The 24,595-nt window shown below is 37.5% G+C and overlaps 2 protein-coding genes across 5 annotated transcripts in view; both read left to right on the top strand.

Annotated features, from left to right (window-relative positions):
- The window catches only part of LOC109054659 (adhesion G protein-coupled receptor A3-like), a 42,258-nt gene extending 37,205 nt beyond the window's left edge, over positions 1 to 5,053 (top strand). The window contains exons 16-19 of the mRNA XM_042761148.1: positions 122 to 245; positions 438 to 583; positions 1,961 to 2,056; positions 3,049 to 5,053. Coding sequence (XP_042617082.1) covers positions 122 to 245; positions 438 to 583; positions 1,961 to 2,056; positions 3,049 to 4,486 — 1,804 coding nt within the window. The 3' untranslated portion in view covers positions 4,487 to 5,053. The remainder of the gene's footprint in view (positions 1 to 121; positions 246 to 437; positions 584 to 1,960; positions 2,057 to 3,048) is intronic.
- A 7,745-nt stretch (positions 5,054 to 12,798) lies between these two features.
- Positions 12,799 to 24,595, top strand: part of LOC109108429 (Kv channel-interacting protein 4-like) — a 188,129-nt gene continuing 176,332 nt past the window's right edge. Inside the window, exon 1 of one of the 4 annotated variants that reach the window (XM_042761138.1) lies at positions 12,799 to 12,983. In XM_042761138.1, coding sequence (XP_042617072.1) covers positions 12,926 to 12,983 — 58 coding nt within the window. In that variant the 5' untranslated portion in view covers positions 12,799 to 12,925. The remainder of the gene's footprint in view (positions 12,984 to 24,595) is intronic. The other 3 variants (XM_042761139.1, XM_042761142.1, XM_042761141.1) reach the window with 3 other exon arrangements.

Raw genomic sequence — 24,595 nt, 5'->3', positions numbered from 1 at the left:
CAAAATCTTCTACTGAAGAAAAACGGATGGCCTGAGGATTAGCAAATTTTCATTTTTGGGTAAACTATCCCTTTAAGTTGTAAATATGCTGGTTTTAATGAGGTATTTCCTGTGTTTGCAGGTCGGTGCGTGTGAGTAAGAAGTGTTGGCACATGCTGGTTAACCTGTGCTTGCATTTTCTTCTCACCTGCGCTGTGTTTGTGGGTGGCATCAACCAAACGTACAATGCAAGCATTTGTCAAGCGGTATGTGCCTGCTTTTCTATGTATATATGTAGTTTGGGTGACAATATTCACATAAAATTGGCTCTAAATGTTTCTTAGTTTATATGCAGAACTGCAGTGCTGCTTTCAAGTTCACATTACTCTTTTGAGAGTATCAGCACTGTCACTGGCTTTGAGGAGAGCTCTTATGTTTTCTAATGTCATGTCCTGAAGGTGGGAATAGTGCTGCATTACTCCACGCTGGCTTCGGCCTTGTGGTCCGGCGTAACAGCACGCAACATCTACAAACAGGTGACGCGGAAGGCCAAACGCTACGAGGAGCTGGACGAGCCGCCGCCTCCACCCAGACCTATGCTGAGGTAAAGGTCAAAGCAGTGAATGAGGAGGAGAAGTGTTAAAAAGTACTATGTAATAATAATAATACATTAAATAAATAAATGTACAAATAAATAAATAAATAAATATAAATGATTAATAATCTTTTTGAAAATCAAGCACACATGCGGTGACCTATTTTAGGGTACAGAGAGTCTAGAAATTTCATTTTACACTTAAATTGCCCAAAAGGCAAGACTGTGGGTTTTAAATCAAGTTCCCCTGCTGACCACTTGGTGTCAGTAAATATTCAACAGAAATTGTCCATGGGTTGAATGAAAATTCTGTCATTTACTCACCCTCATGTCGGTCTCAACCGGATGTTTTTTCTGCTGTGGAATCTAAAATATTTTTTTTTTTTTTTTTTTTATATAAATGTTGGTAACTATTTAAAAAAGTTTTAGTCACCATTGATGTCCATTGTTGGTCAAAAAAAAAAAACCAATAAAATCCATTAATTACATAAGGATGAGCAAGAAAATTCATTCTTTTTTTTGAGACATTTCACAAAATATAATATTTTCTGGTTAAAAGAAAGAAATTAATGCTGGCTTGGAATGACATAAGGATGAGTGAATTATGACTCTATGAATTATTATTTTAGTATTTTTTTTAATATACTATTATAGTAACCAGCATCATACTAAGAATGCATAAACACTATTTACAGGATAATCACATGAATAATCAGTTGACCTCATTTCTATGGTATTTATTAATATTTATATTAGCTTTTATTTTTATTCTTGTACGTTTTTATTTTGATTTTGGTTTAAATGTTAGTAATTTTGTGTTTTTGTCCTTTTATTTTTTATTTATTTTTAATATTTCTATTTAGCTTATATTTCAGGTGTGTACTTAAAATGATTTTTAGTTTAATTTAAGTTTGTCATCTAATATTTTTATTTTATTTTATTTAAGCTTTATGTCAGTTATATTTTAATAGCTTTAGTTATCAGTAACAACATGGATAGAACTTTTTTTTTTTTTGGTGTAAATATCCTTGTGATATTTCTGGAATATGCTATATAAATCTTGCCCAAATTTTTGCTACGATTTGCAGTCTGAATATATCTAGTTGCTGAAAGTCATAGTTTATGATGGTCACAGACTTCAGACTCTAATTCCATCCAGTCAGAGGATATCAAACATTTTTATGGAACACATTATTTTAATTTTTTTGTGTTGCAATGATGCACAGTGTTTTCAAAATAACTTGAAAGTCTGAGTAATCCTCTGTCGATTAATGTATGATTCGTAGTTTCTTTCCGTAACCATTTTTTAAAGTCAGCCTTAATGCTCTAACATGAGGATATGTAATACCTTACATATTAAATTTAATTAGTTTTTGTCTTCTACAGATTCTACTTAATAGGTGGAGGCATCCCGATCATTGTGTGTGGAATAACAGCTGCTGCTAACATCAAAAACTACGGCAGTCAAGCCAATGCACCTTAGTAAGTGTTTGAGTTTTAAGACGCTTTTTAAACTATCCCTCGCAATAGAATTCAAGCTAGGGGACTTACATTATATTGATTGTAACTGAGTTTTGTGATATAAGTTAGACTTTGCTGTGTGGATCCATGTAAGCCATGCGAGACAAAGTGCAATGGTATAATATGTTTCCTTAACGACAGACTGTAGAGATCCAGCCTGTATCTGCCTCAAGGCACTTTTCAAATCCCCTGTGAACACTTCCTGTCATTTCACAGTCTTCCTCTGTCATGAGAAATTGCTTTTGCTGTCACTGGAGCCTAATGCCCATGCTCTGTAAAGTGCAGAATAATGCTTTATAAAGGAGAGAGCAGTTTAGACCTGAAGCTGTGTGAACCTAATTATGGTGCTCTATTTTGGGCTCCCCGCCTTGTGTGTGTGTTGGTTTCCCATGCTCCCTTCTTTCACTTGTGACAGCTGTTTGGATTGTGTAACAGCATGGTTTAATTTGAAAATCCAGACCATCTGAGATCTTTGGGGTTTAATTAATCTCTCACTACCGTGACAAAAGAAAAACTCAGAAGTGCCTCATAAGTGTTTTACTTCTCTGATAATATGAAGCCCTTGATACCACTAGTGTAAACTTTAGAACTTGTATATACTTCATGTAAAAGCTACTTTTTGGAGAAAAGTGAGTGACGGCTGTGGTGATTTATAACAGGATGGAGTTTTCCAGCACTGTTCTGTGTGTGTTCTATGAACAGTTTAAATTTCATTTTGGTTTTTCATGCTGCCAAGTGAACAATACGACGTTGATTTACTGAAGTGTAAAACAGCAGTGAAGTAGTTCTCAAGACAATCTTAAAGTATATGACGACATACCAGCACAACATATTCACACACACAAATTCTGTTAATCAAAAAAAAAAAAAAAAAGAAAGCATGCATTTAGAAAATAAATGGGGTGAAGTTTCATTTCTGTAGACTTTAAAAAACATCTGTTGTCTTTCTGCAGCTGCTGGATGGCATGGGAACCCAGTCTTGGTGCGTTTTATGGTCCGGCAGCCTTCATCGTTTTCGTGGACTGCATGTACTTCCTCAGCATCCTCGTTCAGCTCCGCCGGCACCCCGAGCGCCGCTTCGAGCTCAAGGAACAGTCTGAGGAGCAGCAGCACCTTTCTGTGGCTGAAGCAACCGAAATCACACCGGCCCACCTGGAGTCCTCTTCCGCAGCGCAACCGGTCCCGATGTCTGCTCTGGAGAACGAACATACTTTTGTGGCCCAACTCATCGGCGTTGCAGGGTCTCTTGCACTTTATGTCGCTCTGTGGGTGTTTGGTGCTCTTGCTGTGTCCCAGGAGCATCCGGCAGATTTGGTGTTCACCTGCCTCTTCGGCGCCGCCGCTTTGGCTCTCGGGGCGTTTCTTGTGGCGCACCACTGCGTGAACCGTCAGGACATGCGGCGTCATTGGTCACGAGCTTGTTGCCTGGTCCGCCGTAACTTCACTGTAGAGGTCGATTCCCTGCTGTTGCCTGTCGCCGGTGGCTCCGTCTCGACCGCAAGGGGAAACGGCGAAACTGCGAAGTGTCCAGCCAGCAGTGCTGAATCCTCGTGCACTAATAAGAGCGCACCGAGTGTCCGTAACTCCACCCAGGGCTGTAAACTGACCAATCTTCAAGTGGAAGCGGCTCAATGCAAAGCGGCCCCTTCTACGGCCAATGGGACGGCGTTATTGGACAACAGCTTGACTGAACATTCAGTCGACAATGAGATTAAGATGCATGTCGCACCTTTTGAGGTCCAATACCGCCCTAGTTCGGTCAACAACAACAATCTTCCGGGAACGGGCAATGCGAACATTAACGGGCATTCGGGGCGACACCTCAAGAACCGTGCGAGAGCACATCGGGCCAGTAGGCTCACGGTTTTGCGTGAGTATTCATACGATGTTCCCACCAGCGTGGAGGGCAGCGTGCAAAGCGTCCCGCACAAGCGCCACCATCATCACGAGAGCCTGCAGGCCCGTAACAGTCGACGGGCGGCGTATTTGGCTTACCGGGAGCGCCAGCAGAGCCAACTTCAGCAGGACAGCAGCGACGCCAGCACCAGTGTGCCGCGTCGCTCGCGCCACCTCGCCAAAGGTGGAGGCGTCCGCCTGGGTAACAGTTTTGGGCACGGGCTCAGCAACAGCGTGGGGAACGGCGTCAGTAATGGAGGCTTAGTCGGAGGAGGGGACGGATCGGGGACCGACGTCACCAGCCAAACTAGAGATTGTCAAAAACAGCCCCTCCCTGTTGAACTGGAGGTGCAGCCCAAGTCTTACGGGTTGAACTTAGCGTGCCAAAACGGACCTGCCAAGGACGCCGAGAGGCTACAGAATTTGTCGCCCCTGAACGTGGAGAGTTCTGGGAATATTAAGACTGGCTTGTGGAAGCATGAAACTGCTGTGTAGTGAGATTCCCTGCTCAGAGACTACGAATCTGACTTTTCCCTGTAACTGTGAATCTCTAATTTTATGATTTTGATCCAAATGGTACAGATTCTAAAAACAGTTCCTGAAAGAATTCGCGTTTTAATGTCTATGTGAGAAAATACCTGCAAATGCATATAGTTTACCACTTGGCCTCATCATAGTCAATCTACAAATGGTCTATTTTTGTATCCTTTCAGCTCATTTTGTATTTCATTCTGACATTTTGTAGGTGAAGATGCATGATGTGCTGCCCTTTGAGTATATGTCGGCCGAAACCCTTATATTCCCATGTTTAAAGAAGAGTGTGTTCAGTTGTGGCTGTCAAATAATGAAAATATCTCTTTACGCAGCCCACTATATCTCATCTCTGGGTTCAAAGGTGAGTTCATCAGAGAGTTTCCTCTTGGACTTGTGGTTTCAAGTAACTGGGAGCTTATTTTATGGTTTTGATCTGAATGGTACAGTTTGTAAAAATAGTTCCTGAAAGAATTGGCGTTTTAATGTTTATATGCAAAATGTAAAGAAAATAAAAAAAATTTAAACCTGCAAATGCATGTAGTTTCTTGATTGGCTGCATCATAGTCAGTCTATTTTTGTCTCCTTTAAGCCTATTTTGTATTTCATTCTGACATTTTGTACGTGAAGATGCATGATGTGCTGCACTTTGAGTATATGTTGGTGTTTTCACAAAATTGCAGCCATCAAATAATAAAAAAAATCTTTACGCAGCCCACATCATCTCATCTGTGAGTTCAACGGTGAGTTCATCTGAGAGTTTCCTCTAGGTCTTGTGGGTTTGGAGTAATTGGGATCACATTGACCCATTGCGTCTTTTTCATAGAGGCTCTAATTGGGGTGCAGGTCTTTATCTACCTGTTTTTCACCACTTTGTTGGAACCAGTTCGATGGGCATGAAATTGTAGGCCGCTGCCTCCAGATCTCGATGCCCACGCAGTGATTGATGGCTGACTCTCAGGTCGAGCTACCTGTCATCACTGCGGTGACGGGAATATAATTGCTGTAGTGCAGCCTCACCTTTCCTACCCCCTTCTTGTCTAACTTGCCACAAGTCTGTTGAGCTCTTCCCGGCAGAGTAATACAGGATAGAGTGAAGGAAAATAGAATAATGCTTTACTCACGCATACACATGTAGCTAAAAATAGGGGATAAGAATGCAACTTTTAGCGTATTCTTTCAGCAACTAATACTTTGTGAGTTTAGTGGTACTAATGAAGTCCACAGGGGTTTCTCTTTGTTAAAGTGGGCCATATATCAATATTTCTCAAGATATTGAAGAAAATTGAGATTATTGCTTTCATAATACGCAGACGGATTTTTGCACAGAGCTGATTCTCTTCTTGTGATGAGAAAGTGCCTGCCTAGGATGTAAATATGAATGTTAAGATTATGATGATTAATTATGTTTCAATTACATTTTTTTTAATCCTAAATTATTAAAAAATGCACTTAAAAAAAAAGTAAAAAAAAAAAATGCATTATCCTAATTTATTCAAATGCAGAAATAAATAAAAAAAAAAAAGTCTGCATTGAAATTCTTGAAATGAAACATTAAAATAGTTTGCCATAATTGTTTCCTAGGAAGAAAAAAGAAAAAAAAATCAGGGTCATAAAATTTCCCTGATATCATAATAAATAAAAAAGACTGCCTTTGAAGAATGAAATTCTTGAAAGGAAACTTTTAAATAGTTTGGCATAATGATTTCTTAGGAAAAAGGGAATCTGTCAAAAAAAAAAAAAAATAAATGTAATTTATTTAACCTTTTCCAGTAGTATGACTCTACAAAAATAATTTGTTTATTTATTAATTTAATTCTTAAAAATGGTTAAAATCTTGCATTTTTCAAGATGTTAGAAAAATGTTGTAACTTTTTACTTGGTGATGCCACAATTTTCATTTTTAAAAAGTCTGTTACATCAATGCAAGTGCACTAATGTGTTACTACGCTGTAATGTGTGTATATGCAGAAACACAAGATGTTTCAGTGCAAGAGATGCATATAAAGATCAGTTTGTTTTACCACATGGAGCTGTTGATTCTTCCTTGATGTCCAGTGAGTTTGATGCTCTATCAGTTAAGTTATCATGAACTCTAACTTCTTTGTGAAGGTCATGCAGGAGCAATTCCTTCAAATATTATTTAACTAATCCATTAACGTCATCTGTTGTATCTAACCTAATGATGAACAAGACACAAGATGTTCTTCATTTTCAGCTCACTAATGAGATATTAAAAGCATATTTCTCACAGACAGAGATTTATTGCCAAACCCTCCTGAATGTGACAGTGAGAAAAGGCTTTGAATTATGTATGGAGCACTTATGATCCAACAAATCTACAACGTGCCAACCTGTGTGTGTTAAATTGTAGTCTTTTTCTACTGTCCCATAAGCCCTTTATAATACATCAGTACTTCAAGTCTTAGTCTTTTGAACACTAAACTTAGATGTAGAAAGATTTAATATCAGAAGTTTGGGGACAGTAAGATTTATTGTTGTAGAAGAAAAGTGTTTTCAGTGTTTTTGAAAGAAGTCTCTTATGTCTCTCTCTCTCTCTCTCTCTCTCTCTCTCTCTGTGTTTGGCAGAAGCTGCAGTGATCGGCTCTCTCTCTCTCTCTCTCTCTCGCTCTCTCTCTCTCTCTCTATATATATAGTAACCATACACTATACCGTTCAAAAGTTTGGGGTCTGGAGTATGTTTTTTCTGTTGTTTTTTTTATTTTCAATCATTCATTCACTCAGCAAAGATATGTTAAATTGATAGTAAAGACTTGTACTGTTACAAAATATTTTTATTTTGAATAAATGTTGTTCTTTTGAAAATGTTGTTCATCAAAGAATCCTGAAAATAATATATATAACTCACCAGAATGTCTTTGCATATCAGAATATGTCAGAGTAGCTTTGAATTATTTTGATTTTTGGCAAATGTGCTTCAGAAGCATCTGGCAGTGTGTTTAAGGCTTGCCTCAAAAATGAAGATTGATACCTTCAGTGTTTTCCCATCTGTGCCTGATGTTATTAGCTTGACTAAAGCATAGGAATTAATGTACAGTTACCTACAGCTGACTAATTAGGCGTGATGTCAGTAGCATATGTCAAATGAAACCCTCCTCTTTCTTAATGCATGTGAATACCGTACTTGAGTCATATTTGCTGTTATAATATGATGTTCTTTAAGAGCGTCTGATAACAAGTACTTGCTGTTGTAATTCTTTAATGCACCGTGATGATTTGAGACTTGCAGAAGCAGGGTGCCAATGTGGAGGCGGATTGTGGAACAGGATCATGGATCTGATATGGGAAATTAATGGATATGGAATTAATAAATGATGAGGATAAATTACGCCATGGTCTTTCATCCAGCAACAACGTCCCGCAAGACAGGCCAGGGGTCAAAGACAATAATTCTGCAAACCTGACACCATTATGATGGAGGTCTTGCTCCCAAAACCCATGATGGGATGGGATTGTGATCACAGGTGTACAGATCTGGAAATAGGTCACCACCTGTTTAAAACAAACATGAAACATGCTGGAGTTGATGTAGAGCTCATTATACTTGTTATCAGTTGTTGTGTGCGATGTAAATGATGTTCAGTTTCTTGCACTAACCAGCTATTTCACATTATAACACCTCGATATATCATCAGGGATATCAACGGCGATTCATTTTGTCTGGTCTGTATATGCTTTTTTGACTCTAAAAGTGACGGTAGCCATTGACTTGCATTTTAAGAATACATGTATAAAGAAAAACATCTGCTATTCACATCTTTATTGGGTGTTTTAATAATTTAATCGTGTATACGTGACATCATTGCATCGGTGCAATCGGTTATTTGAACCAGTTTACTGAAACAAACTGTCTAAAAGAATCAGTTTGTAGAAAAGAATCAAACTTCCCCATTTGCCTGAAGCTCTGGATTAAAGGTAATAATGTTGTAAACAATGATTAGTTTCTTGCACAGACTGATTATTTCACATCAGTAGACCTCAATATATAATCAGGAGCCACCGATATTATTTTGTGTTGCTTACATATGCTTTTTTGACTTTTAAAGTGACGGTAGCCATTGACATGCATTTTAAGAATCCCCATGCATTAAGTAAAACATCTGCTTTCACATCTTGATTGAACATATGTTTTAATAATTTAACTGCATATATGTGACATCATTGTGTGATTACGTGAATCAGTTATTTGAACCAGTTCATTGAAATGAACTCTCCAAAAGAACCAGTTCCGTTTGTCTGAGGATCTGGATTACAGGTAATAATGTTGTAAATAATATGTTCAGTTTCTTGCACAGACCGATTGTTTCACTGCAGTAGTCTTCAATATATCGTCAGGAGCCACCGATATTTATTTTGTCGTGTCTGTATATGCCTTTTTGTCTCTCAAAGTGACGGTAGCCATTGACTTTCATTTATGAATCACCAAGAACCACGGTTTTAGCTCAAAATCTTCTTTACTGTTCTACTGAATAAAAAAGTCACCTACATCTTGAATGGCCTGAGGGTGAGTAAATTAACAGCAAATTTAAATTTTTAGGAGAACTACCCCTTTAACACAGAGCCTGGGGTTAGAGAGATGCTTTAGTGTCAACTATTGTTACATATTAATATTAGCAAGGCAGCACCTGATGTGATCAGACAGCAGCTGTCAGGCTGCAACATAGCACTGCTCTCCAGCTATATTGTGCTCAGTGAAAAACATTGCAACCTTACAAATATGTCTTGGGAAATAAAAAAAACAAGAGCAGAAGGAAAAGTCGAACTTTGTCTTAGATTTTGGATCCATCAAGTTTGACAGAAGACTATACAGCAGACCAGAGACTCTGAATGGGTTTGGTGTCCAACAGCACAGATGGCTATTTTGGCAAAGGTTAGATTAGTTTTGCACTGAGAGATGTGTTCACAAAGTAGTAGATATGTTTTAATCATTCAACCACAGACATGAAAACAAAAGTAAATAGCTTGTGCTTTCTTTCAGGGGCTTTTGCTTTTTTACTGACGGATAAACGGAGACAATTGGGCTGAGAGGAGTAATGGGATCAAGACAGATCCAAACTAACGCTTCCCATATGAGCTCAATGTGTCAGAAGCATATACACTAGAATCTGTGCCACCACATAAGTATACAGTGTGCATTGCAAATGAAGCATTATATATATATATATATATAGTTAGTGTATATGCTTCTGACACATTGAGCTCATATGGGAAGCATTAGTTTGGATCTGTCTTGATCCCATTTGACAAGTTTTAGTATCATTGATACATTATTATAATATTAGGTCTTCCATCCGTTTGTCAAACTTACTCCACTGGTTGACAAGTTTTAGTATCATTGATACATTATTATAGATTTTGTTAATATTTTGAATGAAATTTTAATATTTTCTGTTTCCATTTTAATTGTTTATTTTGCTGTATGTTTTGTGTCATTTTTATTAGTTTGTTTATATGTATGTATATATAATATCTGTATATATATTTTTTTTAATTTATTGATTCAAAAACACTATATTAAATTCAAAATTAACTAAACATAAATTAGTGTTTACTTGGAAACTAGCTTAAATAAGTGTATGTTGGTTAATGTTTATTTTATTTCAAATAGTGGAAATGTTTTTTATGGGTTTAGTTTTAGTTAATTATAATAGCCCTGGGTTGAACCAAAGTTACTGGCTGTTTACACAAAACATGTTTTTGCATTTTTTTGTAACAATGATTATCAATATAAACATGAGCTAGATGAACATGTTTGATCATTGCTCTTGTGTCTTTTACATTTTAAAAATGCAACACTTATCTCAAACTTCAACTTAAGATAAATTAAACTTTAAAAACATGTTTCAAGACATTGCTGTATATGTATATATTTACTTATTTATTGCGAGTTATAAACACAATTTTGAGAAGAAAATTCAGAATTGTAAGATATACACTTGCAATTACGAGAAAAAAACAGTCAGAATTCTGAGATAAAATGTCACAGTTACCTTTTTTATTATTGGAAAAAAAAACAGAATTGTGAGATGTAAACTCAGAATTATTTTATTTTATATTTTATTTTATTTTATATGTAGGAAATATGTTACCAGATAAATTATGCTTTTTATTTTAGTTGTTGTTTTCGGTGCTAATTATCTGTAGCAGAATTTCATCTCTTGTTATCAGAGCTGCAGGACATCCAGTGCTGGAGAACAACAGAAAGACTTAATGAGCATGTCTGAGTGAAACAACATCTTATGCTAATCGAGAGATGTCAGGTCTGCTGTTTGCATCACCATGCATCTCATATAGACATGCTGACCTCAAGGTCATGTCTACATTAACATCCATATTCTGTTTATATGCCTCAGTCCTCATGGACACAAATGTGGATGTCTGTGTTACATAAGCTCATCACACTTGATAGCTCAGGCACTATCTTCTCAGTCTCCAGGCTACAATATCTGTACGCGCCCACTATACAGTACAGTCAAATGTGGAATGGAGTCAGTGAATTACTGCATTGAGCAAATGGAGCCAAATCCTTCTTTATCCTCTTGTCTGAAAGACATAAAGTTTGCCTAGTGGATGCTTAATTTCTCCTGTGAGGAGTTTTACCCTCCTACTTCTTCACCAGCTATTCATTTCCTTTCACCAGCATTTCATTATCACAGCTTGGGTCGTGGATGTTGATTGCCGATGCTTAATTTATTATGTTAATTACAGTTTCAATGATATTAAATGACCTGTTCTTCTTCTGATAAATATTGTTAGATCAGTATTACAGATAAATAGCACAACACAACATCTTGAGCACTGGTAAATTAGTGAAAATATATTTCCGAGCTTGTGTAAACGCCTGGCATTGTCAGTCGAAAAGCTGTCAGAAATGTCAAATCCCATCTGCTGAATTCTGAGCTGTCTTTTTATATACTCTTTTCCATTCTCCAAGAAATGGTATATCAAGCTCAAGCGTGGCAGTGTGTACTGAGTGCTGGCAGCTCTTGAGTATAAATTCTCATAAATTCTCATGGTACAGTTGTGCTATATCATGCTGTAGACGCATGTCAGATCCAAATTCTAGTACAGTGTAAAAGTTACTGTTGGAATGAACCATACACAGTTGCTCCAAAATGTATTCGGATACTTAAAACCCATGGTATGAAATTCATCGCATTAGGTAAAAAATTTCAAACAGTGATGCTGACATTTTCTCAACTTTATACGTTTGAAATCACTTTTAATGAACTGGTCCAAAGGTGATTTTTACTACTTCCCTCCAGTTCATGCAGAAACACCACAGGAGTTACACCAAAGTCTTTGAGTCATCAATATATTCACTCAAATCCCTTTTGCTAGATTTTCCCAGAAAAGACTTGTTTTTAATGCAATGACAGTAATACAGTGCATTTTTAAGAGTTGCTAAAGAGTTCAAATCATTTTGGGCATGACTGCATTTAATTAATATTAAATTGCAATATAGTTATATAATATAGTATATTAAATATAATTATATTACAATCATATAATTATTCAATATACTAAATCGTTTCAAATTTAGGTGCATCTGTAATTAAATACAGACTAGCAATTTCTTAAATTGCAATATAGTTATATTATATTGAAATGTAATATTTTAATATGCAGTATATTTTTTATAATATTAAATATATTAAATTATATAAATTATATTATCATGGTGTATTTATATGTATTTATAATATATAACATATTTAATATAATGTTTAATTTTATATTAAATATATTTATATTATTTAAAGTCTCATCCATTTTTGCCTAAGTGAAGTTCTTTTAACGAAAACATTAGCCACTTTCATGTATATTTTACTTGCTTTTACTCTGTTGCTATACTACGTTTGAGTTATGTTCAAAAGTTCAAGTTTCAAACAAGACCAGATTTGTGAATATAAACCACAGGGTTCAAGAGATACAGACATTTTCATTTGGGTAAGTCGTTTTTTTTTTTTTTTTTTTTTTTCAGAAAATGCTCAAAAATAGGGGCGCAGCTTAAGCTGTTAATATATAATTAAATCTATTATATAAAAATTGTATATTATAAAATATAAATAAAAAAATACAAATAAAATATTATACGATATATTATAATACGGGTAAATAAACTTTTAACATGTATACATAAAATGTAATATATTTAGGATAAAAACAAACAATCAAAAAATACAAATAAATTAAAAATAAATCCCTTTTACAAAGTTGACGGCCCATATGAAATCTACACTGACAGCGAGAGCGCGCCTGAGCGGTGACGCGCATCCTCGACTGCATCAGGCAGCATCAGCTGAAGCGCAACAGTCCCAATCTGCCCCCATAAACGCGCGACACACGGAGAGAAAACTGGAAACAAACACTATTATTGCAATGGAGAAGAAACTCGACAAAGTGGACACGTCAAGTTCATCGAGTGGTAGGACTAAAGGTGCATGATTATTGTTCCTCGTGCATGCACATGTCTCGCATGCAAGTTTGACAAGCTGACGGTCGTGTGTGTACTTTTGCCGTTCTGTGAGTGAGAGGGGACTTCATTCGCGGTGTCACTACCTGTTACTTTGGCCGGTAGATTTAAATGATTTCATTATTGTCATGGCAAATGCATCTTGTAGATGAAAATCTATATCATGATATTTAATCTTAGGCAGACTTTCACCTGTGTAATAGTTTGCAGAGGAACTAGATGGACTGACACGCGCTGTTTGTTCACTGTCGACTTTTTTAGATTGTGTTTCAGCGTCTTTTTATAAAATGCATGACTTGAAGCAGCCAAGCAGGTGGAATGAAACTCACTGCCTGCGGAGACAACGAATAAAAACTCGCTCATCCTCTATCAAACTACCAACCCTCAATATTTACAGCACCTTCTGGGCTTTGCCATCAAAAGTCATTGTAAATGTAGCCTTAAATGCTTTATATCAAGTCAATTTGTACTATTAAATATTAAGCCAATCTGTAGTATTATTACAAATATGAATAGTACTTCTGTCCAAAAAAAAAAAAAAAAAAAAAAAAAACCTTATAGACTATATATCATTTACAGCGCTGGGTAGACTACAAATTGTAGATCATTACTGATTCCAAATTGCATGACAAAAATGGTAGTCAATAATGTAATCCAATGTAATGTAAATAGGAGTATCTAGCACTGTATTGATATAAAAATACAAAAAAAATACAAAAAGAAAATATTACATTATTACGTCCATGTTTCCCGAGGTTCGTGAATTCAATGAAAAGCTAATAATTAAATCATAAAAATGTAATGTAAATGTTAAATGACAATCAAAGTAAAAACGTTTTGTGTGAATGTCAGCAAAAGTGGAACAATTTCTGTACGCATATAACCGGCAGGCTACTTCAGAGAGGAAAATTTAAAAGATGAAAAGAATTAGGAAGAATCATGAATCATTTGCTGTTTTTGTGTGAATAACATGTAATCATTAAAAAGTAACTGTAGTCTCATTACGAGTATTTTAAAATCACATAACAAGTACTTCATTTTTGGAATCTGATTACGTAATTCAGATTACATGTAATCAGTTACTACCCAGCTCTGATAATTCACTTAATAACTGTTAAGTGCAAAATCATTTATCTAGCAGTAAATTGATGTTAAAAGTTCAGTTTAATTCTATAAAATGAAAACCTGCCATGAATCTCAACATCAAAAAGCCTTTCAGTTCAAAGCTGCCTTTATTATATAGTTGACTTTTGTGCACACACAGCAGTTATTACAATAACAGCAATAAAATGAGCTATATGATGTTGTTGGTGATCATGTAGCTCAAGTGCATTGAGGGGTGTGGAAAACTGATCATTTCCTGTTATCTTGAGTAGTATAAAGGATAATATTCTCTCACAGATCACTGAATTCTCTGCATTAAATGATGCCAGAACAATTGCAGAAATGCATGTGATGTTTTCTGTGCAATAACAAGAACTGTACTAATGGTTTGTTGTGCATTAGTCAATTTTATGTCCTGCTAAGAGTCCATGTTATTCTGTATTAAATGATAAAGTAGCCTACCTAAAGCTTGTTTAAAATGAAGGGAACTATTTTTTTATTCAGCACACAACACAGTTGCTTCCATTTACTCATCTACTTCACAAACAGTTTGTTACACAGGGTGTTAGTCTCAACATAGACAATGTGAATAATTAGCATTTTATTTGCAAGGGCGATGGTGTAGACGTCTTTAAACCTTGAATCTGAGATGACATTAATGCGCTTGCTCTCCTAAATGGATCTTAACATTCACACTTCCAAATCCCACATTCAGACAGGTTTATTGCCATTAGAGAAGTGTTGTGCTTTCAAGGGTAAAGGCAGTTTCAACTTCTCTTTTAGGGTTGAAACTCTTACGGCTGGTACTGATTCATCTTGTGAGAAGAGACACCATTAATACAGGCATTAGGGAAATGTTAATGAGGATGAGGGATATAAAAATGAACGTGACATATTTTCTGATGCCATTATCTTATCTGTGTAATTATGAATATTTTAGCATTTAGATAAAATGACCATAAACAATGTTTTAGATATACTGCACTTTATCATTAGATATTGTTGTTTGAAGAGTGAATTAGTTAAAGGGATACTCCACCCCAAAATGAAAATTTTGTAATTAATCATTTACCCCCATGTCGTTCCAAACCCGTAAAAGCTCCGTTCATCTTCGGAACACAATTTAAGATATTTTGGATGAAAACCGGGAGGCCTGTGACTGTCCCATAGACTGCCAAATAAATAACAGAGTCAAGGTCCAGGAAAGGTATGAAGGTCATCGTCAGAATACTCCATCTGCCATCAGACGCTCAATCTGGGTTATATGCAGTGACAGGAACACTTTTTGTAAGCGAAGAAAACAAAAATAACTACTTTATTCAACAATTCCTTTGTCAGCAATTTGTCACCTCTGTGTCTCTCCATATCACCGAATGCTGTGTATACTCTTCTGTATCATCCGCGCCACAAGGATGTGCTGTTTCTACGTGTATTTAGCTTTGATTTGAAAGAAAACAGCGCATATAACCCAGATTGCACGTCTGATAGCAGATGGAGTATTCTGATGATGACTTTCATACCTTTCCTGGACCTTGACACTGTTATTTATTTGGCAGTCTATGGGACAGTCACAAGCCTCCCGGTTTTCATCCAAAATATCTCAAATTGTGTTCCGAGGACAAACGGAGCTTTTGACGGTTTTGGAACGACATGGGGGTAAGTGATTAATGACAAAATTTTCATTTTGGGGTGGAGTATCCCTTTAACCAGAGTAAATTAAGACACCTGTAGTGCTTGTAGAAACAAGCTTTAATTTGAAAGTTGTGATCAACATTGAAAACTAAATGAATTCTGAAAAAGTTTTAGTTTTTGACTCTCTCTCATGTCTCACTTTCCTGTGGAACACAAAAGGAATTTTTTAAAGAATCTTCAAAAAGTTCTTTACCATACAACGACAATCTATAGAGACAACATCTGTCAAAAAAAAAAAAAAAAATTCATAAATGAACAATAAAGGTGGTTTATTCAATTCCTGCACTATATGAATCTTCTGAAACCATGTGATAATGTCATGTGAGGAGCAGACTGAAATGTAAGCCATACATGTAAGCTCTCACATTGCGTTCTTTATCCTCAATGACTTCAAACCTGGCATGAGATGACATTGCGGCTTTTTTGGATTGTGAACATGAATAAATCTATGGATTGCTGGAAAAGAGCTGCATAAAGATTGTTCAGAATTTCTCCTTTCATGTTTTATGGGGGAAAAAAATAACATTCAGATTTGAAATAACACAAGGGGTTTGTATCTCTTCATCAGAAATGTAAGATTGAATCACCACTGGATCCTCTGCAGTGAATGGGTGCTGTCAGAATGAGAGTCAAAACAGCTGATAAAAACATCACAATAATCCACACCATCAATTAACAAATCTATCATTAAGACTTTTATAACTTCAAACCTAAAATATGAGACCTCTATCCATAATATTGCTTTCTTCAGTGAAAAAGGCAACATGTCATAATCAGGAGAGAAAATGCAACAGATCAAAAAACAGTTCAAAACAAATATTTGGGCAGATTTTGATGTAAGAGGACAACAGGAGATGGGCTTTATCACTGGAGGAAGTGTTATTGTAGCTATAAAAACAACTAATTAATGACATTAATTATCACTTAAAGGTAAAAAAACTCCTTAACGATGATTTTCTTTTCTAACAAACATGCAGCATTTAATTTCAAAAAACATTAACTGATGGACTGGAGTGGTGTGGATTACTTGCGGATTACTATGATGTTTTTATCAGCTGTTTGAACTCTCATTCTGACGGCACCCATTCACTTCAGAGGATCCACTGGTGAGCAAGTGATGCAATGCTACATTTCTCCAAATCTGATGAAGAAACAAACTTATCTACAGTACATCTTGGATGTCCTTAGGGTGCTAATTAAAATTTTTAAGTGAACTAGTCCTTTAAGTTTTCACTTTGGTCATGCAGAGAGAGCAAATTGGCACAAATAAGCCAATAGTGTGTGCCAATATTAGGTAGGCGACAGTTTTACTTTGCAGGTTACTTATTTCTCAAATCCACGCTTTGGAAATGCTGGTCACTTGGTTGAATATGTAACTGCTGTTGGTTTGAACTGTTAAGTACATATTTCCATATAGAAGACTGTGAGTATGCTGAGCTGAGCATGTTGAATATTTAAAGTCCAGTGCAGTAGATAAAACAATAGTATTGTACATTTGCCATGCATGCCTACAACGTATAATTAGCAGACTCTTGTTTCCAAATGTTGAGGTTTAAAAAAATTGACTGTCATTTTTTTGCTTTGTCATTTTCAAAAGGTCCACACACTGCGGTTGTGTTATGTGCATTTGGTGAATGACTCAAAAGGTGTGTTTGCTTTAGCATTATTAAAGATATTTTGATCCGCTGGTGACCTTGAGGCTTCACCTGAAGCCAAAGGTCTGGTAGCCTATTGTACCTCAGTCATTAATGACTTTATATCCTGTATATACAGTATGCATCATTGCACACATTGGTTAGTTAGGACTAGCAGCCTCTGTAGAAGTTTAGGCAAAAGAATATCCGTTTCTCAGTGTTGCATAATTAGTGGATGGAACCAAGGACTTGCCAGGTGGACTTTGCAGTATTACTTGTGAAATCTTTATTTTAAAGGCTTAACATTGCCAGCCTACAGTTCATAATCAGCATTGCATTTCCATACTTTTCCATACTTCCCTGTAAAATAAATGTAAATGCAGGTGCACAGTACAAGACTGAAGCTTTACACCTTTTTGTGTGATTAGATAATGCTCATCAATGTGTATGAGCATCAGTGAAATTGCAAAAGGGTGCAAGAGTAGAGAGAGAAATAGAAATTGTAATCACAGATTACATTTACATTTACATTTAATCATTTAGCAGACGCTTTTATCCAAAGCGACTTAAAAATGAGAACAGTAGAAACAATCAGATCAACGAGAGAACAACAACGGTATACAAGTGCTATGACAAGTCTCAGTTAGTCTAGTACAGAACACGTAGCCAGGGTTTTTTTTTTCTTTTTTTTGAATATGATAGACAAGAAAAAGAAAAGGTAAGTACTAGTATTAGTTGGTTAAGTGCAGGCAAAAAAGATGAGTCTTAAGATGTTTTTTAAAAATGAGTAAAGACTCAGCTGTTCGAATTGAGATCGGGAGGTCATTCCACCAGCTGGGCGCAGTCCAGGAAAAAGTCCGTGAGAGTGATTTTGAACCTCTTTGGGATGGCACCACAAGACGTCGTTCACTTGCAGAGCGCAAACTTCTGAAGGGTGCATAAGACTGAACTAGTGAGTTTAGGTATGTTGGCGCCGTGCCAGTGGTCGTCTTGTAGGCAAGCATCAGTACCTTGAATTTGATGCGAGCGGCTACTGGTAGCCAGTGTAACCTGATGAGGAGAGGAGTCACATGAGCTGTTTTTGGCTCATTGAAGACAACCCTCGCTGCTGCATTCTGGATCAGTTGTAGAGGCTTGATAGTACATGCAGGAAGGCCCGCCAGAAGAGCATTACAATAGTCCAGTCTGGAGAGAACAAGAGCTTGGACAAGAAGTTGGGTGGCTTGCTCTGACAGGAAGGGTCTAATCTTCCTAATGTTGTATAAGGCAAATCTGCAGGACCGGGTCGTTGTAGCAATATGGTCTGTGAAGCTTAACTGATGATCCATCACAACTCCTAGGTTTCTGGCTGTCCTGGAAGGAGTTATGGTTTACCAACCCAAACCAATAAAAAACTTCTGTTCAAACGATGGGTTAGCTGGAACCACCAGCAGTTCAGTCTTAGTAAGGTTGAGCTGAAGGTGATGGTCATTCATCCAGCTAGAAATGTCACTCAGACAGGCTGAAATGCGAGCAACTACCGTCGGGTCATCTGGTTGGAATGAGAAGTAGAGTTGAGTGTCATCAGCATAGCAGTGATAGGAAAAGCCATGCTTCTGAATGACAGATCCTAATGACGTCATGTAGATGGAGAAGAGAAGCGGTCCAAGTACTGAGCCTTGAGGAACCCCAGTAGCAAGTTGTTGTGACTTAGAAACTTCACCCCCAAGACACCATGAAGGATCTATCAGAAAGGTAGGAGTTAAGCCACTGGAGAGCGGTTCCAGAGATGCCCATCTTTCTGAGGGTGGACAGGAGAATCTGGTGATTAACAGTGTCAAAAGCAGCAGACAAGTCCAGCAAAATGAGAACTGAGGATTTTGAAGCTGCTCTTGCCAGTCGCAGGGCTTCAGTAACCGAGAGCAGGGCAGTCTCAGATGAGTGGCCACTTTTGAAGCCAGATTGGTTGCTGTCCAGGAGGTTGTTCTGTACAAGAAACATTGAGAGCTGGTTGAACACAGCTCGTTCGAGAGTCTTTGCAATGAATGGAAGAAGGGATACCGGTCTGTAGTTTTCTAGAAGTGCTGGATTTAGAGATGGTTTCTTCAGCAGTGGGCTTACCCCAGCATGCTTAAATGCTGAGGGAAATGTTCCAGAGTGAAGAGAGGAGTTGATAATGTGAGTAAGTGAAGGTATGACTGAAGAAGAAAATCGCTTGAAGGAGGTGAGTGGGTATCGGATCCAGTGGGCAAGTAGTAGGATGACTGGACAGGATAAGTTTGGAAACGTCCGTCTCTGAGAGTGGAGAGAAGGAGGAGAACGAGTGAGCATTAGTCGTTGTGAAGTTATCCTCAGTCTGCGGTGTGGAGAATTGGTCACTGATGGTTCTTGTCTTATTCGTGAAGAAAACTGCAAAGTCATCAGCTGTAAGAGTCGATTGAGGAGGAGGTGGAGGCGGATTAAGAAGAGAAGAGAAGGTTTTGAAGAGTGTCCGAGCGTCACAACAGTTGTTAATCTTGTCGTGGTAATATGATGCTTTAGCAGTGAAGACGTTTGCAGAGAAGGAAGAGAGGAGAGACTGATACACACTGAGGTCGGTAGAGTTTCTTGATTTAAGCTATTTCTACTGCAGCCCTGAGTTTAGAGCGATGTTCACGGAGTACATCGGACAGCCAAGGGGCAGATGGGGTGGTGCGTGCTGGTCTAGACGACAGTGGGCAAAAGTTGTCCAAGCAAGAGGTCAGAGTGGAACAAAAAAGTGTCCGTAGCACTGTTCGTGTCCAGAGCTGAAAAGTGCGAGAGTGAAGGAAGTGAGGATGCAACCACAGAGGATAGGCGAGATGGAGAGAGTGAGCGTAGGTTCCGTCGAAAGGTGACCCGCGTTGGAGCGTGTGCCGCTTCAGGTGTAAGTGCTAGATTAGCAGTAATGAGGAAGTGGTCTGAGGTGTGCAATGGAGCAACTAAAGTGTTGGTCCACTGAGCAACAGCGCGTGTAGATGAGGTCCAGTTGGTTGCCCGATTTGTGAGTCGCTGTAGTAGAGACTCGCTTGAGATCAAATGAGGCGAGCAGAGTGTTGAAGTCAGCAGCCTGGGGTTTATCTAGGTGGATGTTGAAGTCGCCAAGCAGTACCAGAGGAGTACCCTCTTCAGGATAATTTTGATAGCAGCACGTCCAACTCCTCCAAGAAGTTTCCCAATTGACCTGGGGGACGATAAATGACCACAAAGTGGATTTTAAAAGGGTGGGTTACAGTAACAGCATGTGATTCAAATGAAACGTTACCTGTAGGTGGTGGTTGAAGATCAAATTTCCAATCTTTCGATATAAGGAGACCAGTACCTCCACCCCTCCCAGTCGTACGAGGGGTGTGGGAACAAGTGAAATGAGAGGAGAGGGCTGCGGGAGTGGCAGTGTCCTCAGGTTTGATCCAGGTCTCAGTCAGTGCCATGAGGCTGAGACCAGAATGAGTAGCAATAGAAGAAATGAAGTCTGCTTTGTTAACAGCGGACTGGCAGTTCCAGAGACCAAGTGGAATAGAGAGCGTTGGAGTAGAGGTCAGAGGGACAGGCCTTAGATTTGTCAGGCAGGCCCTTCCTTCGACGTACATAGCGTGCTCTCCGAGTGTTAGTAGTGATAGTAGAGATCTGAAAGCACATAGTGACTACAAGTGACCAAAGTAAGTATTTGAGGTCGAGCTGTATAAAAATTGAAGGGGAGAAAAGCAATACTCAAGCGCCCTGTCGGTGTCCTTGCTCGGTGGAGTCGCGCAGGTAGAGTCGATGGTCTTTACACTCGTCGGTCTTCACACGAGGACTGCCGCGACCGCTGCCGCGGTGTCACCTACCACTTATATATTTGCCTGATTACCTGTGATTGAAGTCAGCTAGTCACGCCTCCCTATTTAGCAGACCGAAACTGTCCAGTCCCGCGATAGGCAAACGCAAAACCAAACGCCACAATTCACACGTATTTACCAGGGTAAGACACACAGTAATTAAAGCAAAGTTTCCCTAGCAACGATGATCACGCAGTAGTCTAATGACAAATCACAGTTATGGAGGAAAATGTTAATCAAATTCCACTAAACTACGTTTCGTTGAATAAAAGAGGTAGAGAGAGAAATAGAAATTGTAATCACAGTTATGGAGGAAAATGTTCTTTTAATTGCTCTAGTTGGCGATTAGTTGTGTGAAGTGTGCATGAACACAATAGAAGAGAAGAAACTGTCATGGGAGAATTCAGTTAGGAGAAGTTAGCCCCTAACCCTTTCTCCATGCTATCTTCTGTCATTCAGAGCTGTGGAGTTATAGGAATGAGGCTAATATTCTTATATATTAATAATATATGTTAAAATAGCCTCATGCCTATTCAAGATTAATTCTCATCTGTTTTAAGTACTGGAAGTAATATAATAGTTTTCTTGCTTTTTTTTTAAACATATGTTTGCAAGATAAACATGCTGATGCTAAACTATATCTAAAACTTTGTATTACTAGCACTTCTCATGTTTATTGCATCTTTATGATTTATCACTTGTTGTATTCCTCATTTGGATAAACGCGTCTGCTAAATGAATAATTGTAAATGTAACTGGCATGCTGAGTTGCCTTAAATCTTGCTGAGTTTTACTGACAGGACGCACAAGCTTCTTGCTGCTATAGTAACACTGAATCTAAATGCTCACATTTTCACGTGTGCAAAAAAAATAAAATAAAAATTGTCTGAAATACATATTATATAAAATACACACCCATATCATGTGACACTGAAGACCAATGTTATGATTAGTGATGCTGAAAATTCAGCTTTGCTTCACAGGAATGAACTACATTTTCAGATATATTCAAATAGAAAATAGTTATTTTAAATGTAATAATATTTCACAATATTATGTTTTTTTTTTTTTGCAGCCTAGGTTAGCATAAAATACTTATTTTCAAAAACATTAAAAATCTGAATTATTCCAAACTTTTTAAAGTGTGTATGTGGGTACAAGAATGAACAATTAATTATAATAGAATAGAATGCAACAATAAAAGAACAATAATAAAATATAATGATTTAATTTATAATTTTATTTAGTAATATGTTAATATTGATACATTTTAAAATTTGGTTTGTGAACATTTTTAATTATTTTTCAGTGATTAAAGAGACAAATTATTTATGTCATTAGTTTCATTAGTAAGTGGTCTAATAACTTATTCATTCTATTGCACAAAGTATGGTTGCAAAGCTTTTCTTCCTGGATGGAGATGGTGACCACACAGGGAGCTTTGTGCTCTGCTAGCTGGACCGTCTCCAGTGCCGTAATCTGTGGTGGTGATGAATATACTTTGCCCTGAATCTGTCATGTGCTGGAGGTGGAGATCTGCTTTGGAAGTTGGCTGTGATATTTCTGAAATTCAGAGTTATAGCCAGTCTTAAAAGTGCCAGTATGAGTGTATGTAGTACGCTCAATCTTGTTCCAAAATCAGAGCAGATACATACTAAAATAACTAAAACTAACTAAATAAATAAAAATAGACATAAAAAAAACTTTACCATTACAGCGAATGGGTGCCATCAGAATGAGAATCCAAACAGTTGATAAAAAAACCACAATAACCCACAAGTTATCCACACCGCTCCAGTCCATCAGTTAATGTTAGAGAACTTATAGAGATAGAGAACTTGCATTTTAGCTGAAAGCAACGGTTTGAAATTACAAACATCTTAATGATGGATTTGTTTCTTACAAACAAACATATTTTCATTTCATAAGACATTCATTGATGGACTGGACTGGATTACATGTGGATTACTGTGAAGTTTTTAGCAGCTGTTTGGACTCTCTTTCTGACGGCACCCATTCACCACAGAAGATCCATTGGTGAGCAAGTGATGAAATGCTACATTTCTCCAAATCTGATACGGAAACAAACTCATCTACATCTCGGATGGCCTTAGGGTGAGTAAATATATATAAATTTTTGGGTGAACTATTCCTTTAAAAAAATGGATCTCGATGATGCTAAAATTACACTTGTTCTATGCACTTAAAAAGAACAAACTCAACCTCCAAATCCTATATATTTTTTTTTTTTTTAATTTTGGAATTGCCACCTTAAAAACATTTCTGCAGCTTTGAGCCCCAATATATTCATCCACTTCACAGTCTTGGAAAACCAAGGATTAATTGCCATGAGCAGTTCCCGTCGGTCTCTCAGGCTTTCTCCATCAGGTTTTGATTGTAGTGGAGCCAATTTCTGTTTTTCCCGCCGGGAGCTGGAGCGGTAAGCAGCTGCCAGGATGGCCGCCTGCCGTCGGAGCGGGGCCAGGCGTGAGCGGCGGAGGGGAGAGAGCCCGCGTCACAAATAAACTCACTGGGAAGAGCGAACAGAAGGCGTTTGTTTATGAACGCCTGAGGCCAAAAGGAGAACGGACACGCTTCCATGTTTAGAAGCTCCCTCCAGGCTTGTTTATGCCACATATTCACAGTGTCTTTGCTTACTCAGGTGTCATGCCAGCGAGAGCGGCTCCTCAAGCGCACACTTCAGCATACGTCTGCTGTGGTTTGTATGAATGTTAAGCTGCCATGAAAGTCTTTGTTTTGGTGTCATTACTTGCACTTTCCTTGGGAAGTTGACCTCTAATTCATTCTCTCCATCTCAAAACCACACATGTGGTCTAAAGTCAGAAAAGCAATTTAAAATCCCACTTAAAATCTCGCATCACTCCTTAAAATTAAGGTTCCAAAAGAGGTTTTCGTTGTTAGACAGAAGAATAATTTTTGTTCCCCAAAGAATCTTTCAGAATGTTTCCAGAATGTTTTCAAAGGTAGCTAGCTATTGCTTTAAAAGCTTTAAAAGAACCATTATTTTCTTAGTGATAAGAACATTAATCTTAAGAACCTTTATCCACTATAAAGATCCTTTTGTGCAATGGAATGGTTCTGTAGATTTTTAATGTTCTTCATGGAACTGTAGATTCCAATAACCTTTATTTTTAAAGGGATAGTTCACCACAAATGCAATTTCTGTCATTTATTCACCCTTTAATGTTGTTCCAAACCTGAATGAGTTTCTTTATTCTGCACAGCACAGAAGAAGGTATTTTGAAGAATGTTTGGTGGTCAAAATGTTTGAAGGTAGCCGTTGACAGAATTGTTTTTTTTTTTTCATGAA

Source organism: Cyprinus carpio, chromosome A7, assembly GCF_018340385.1.
Source record: "Cyprinus carpio isolate SPL01 chromosome A7, ASM1834038v1, whole genome shotgun sequence".
Classification (NCBI taxonomy): domain Eukaryota; kingdom Metazoa; phylum Chordata; class Actinopteri; order Cypriniformes; family Cyprinidae; genus Cyprinus; species Cyprinus carpio.
Note: the sequence above shows the minus strand (reverse complement) of the source record. Positions and strands in the feature narration are given on the sequence as shown.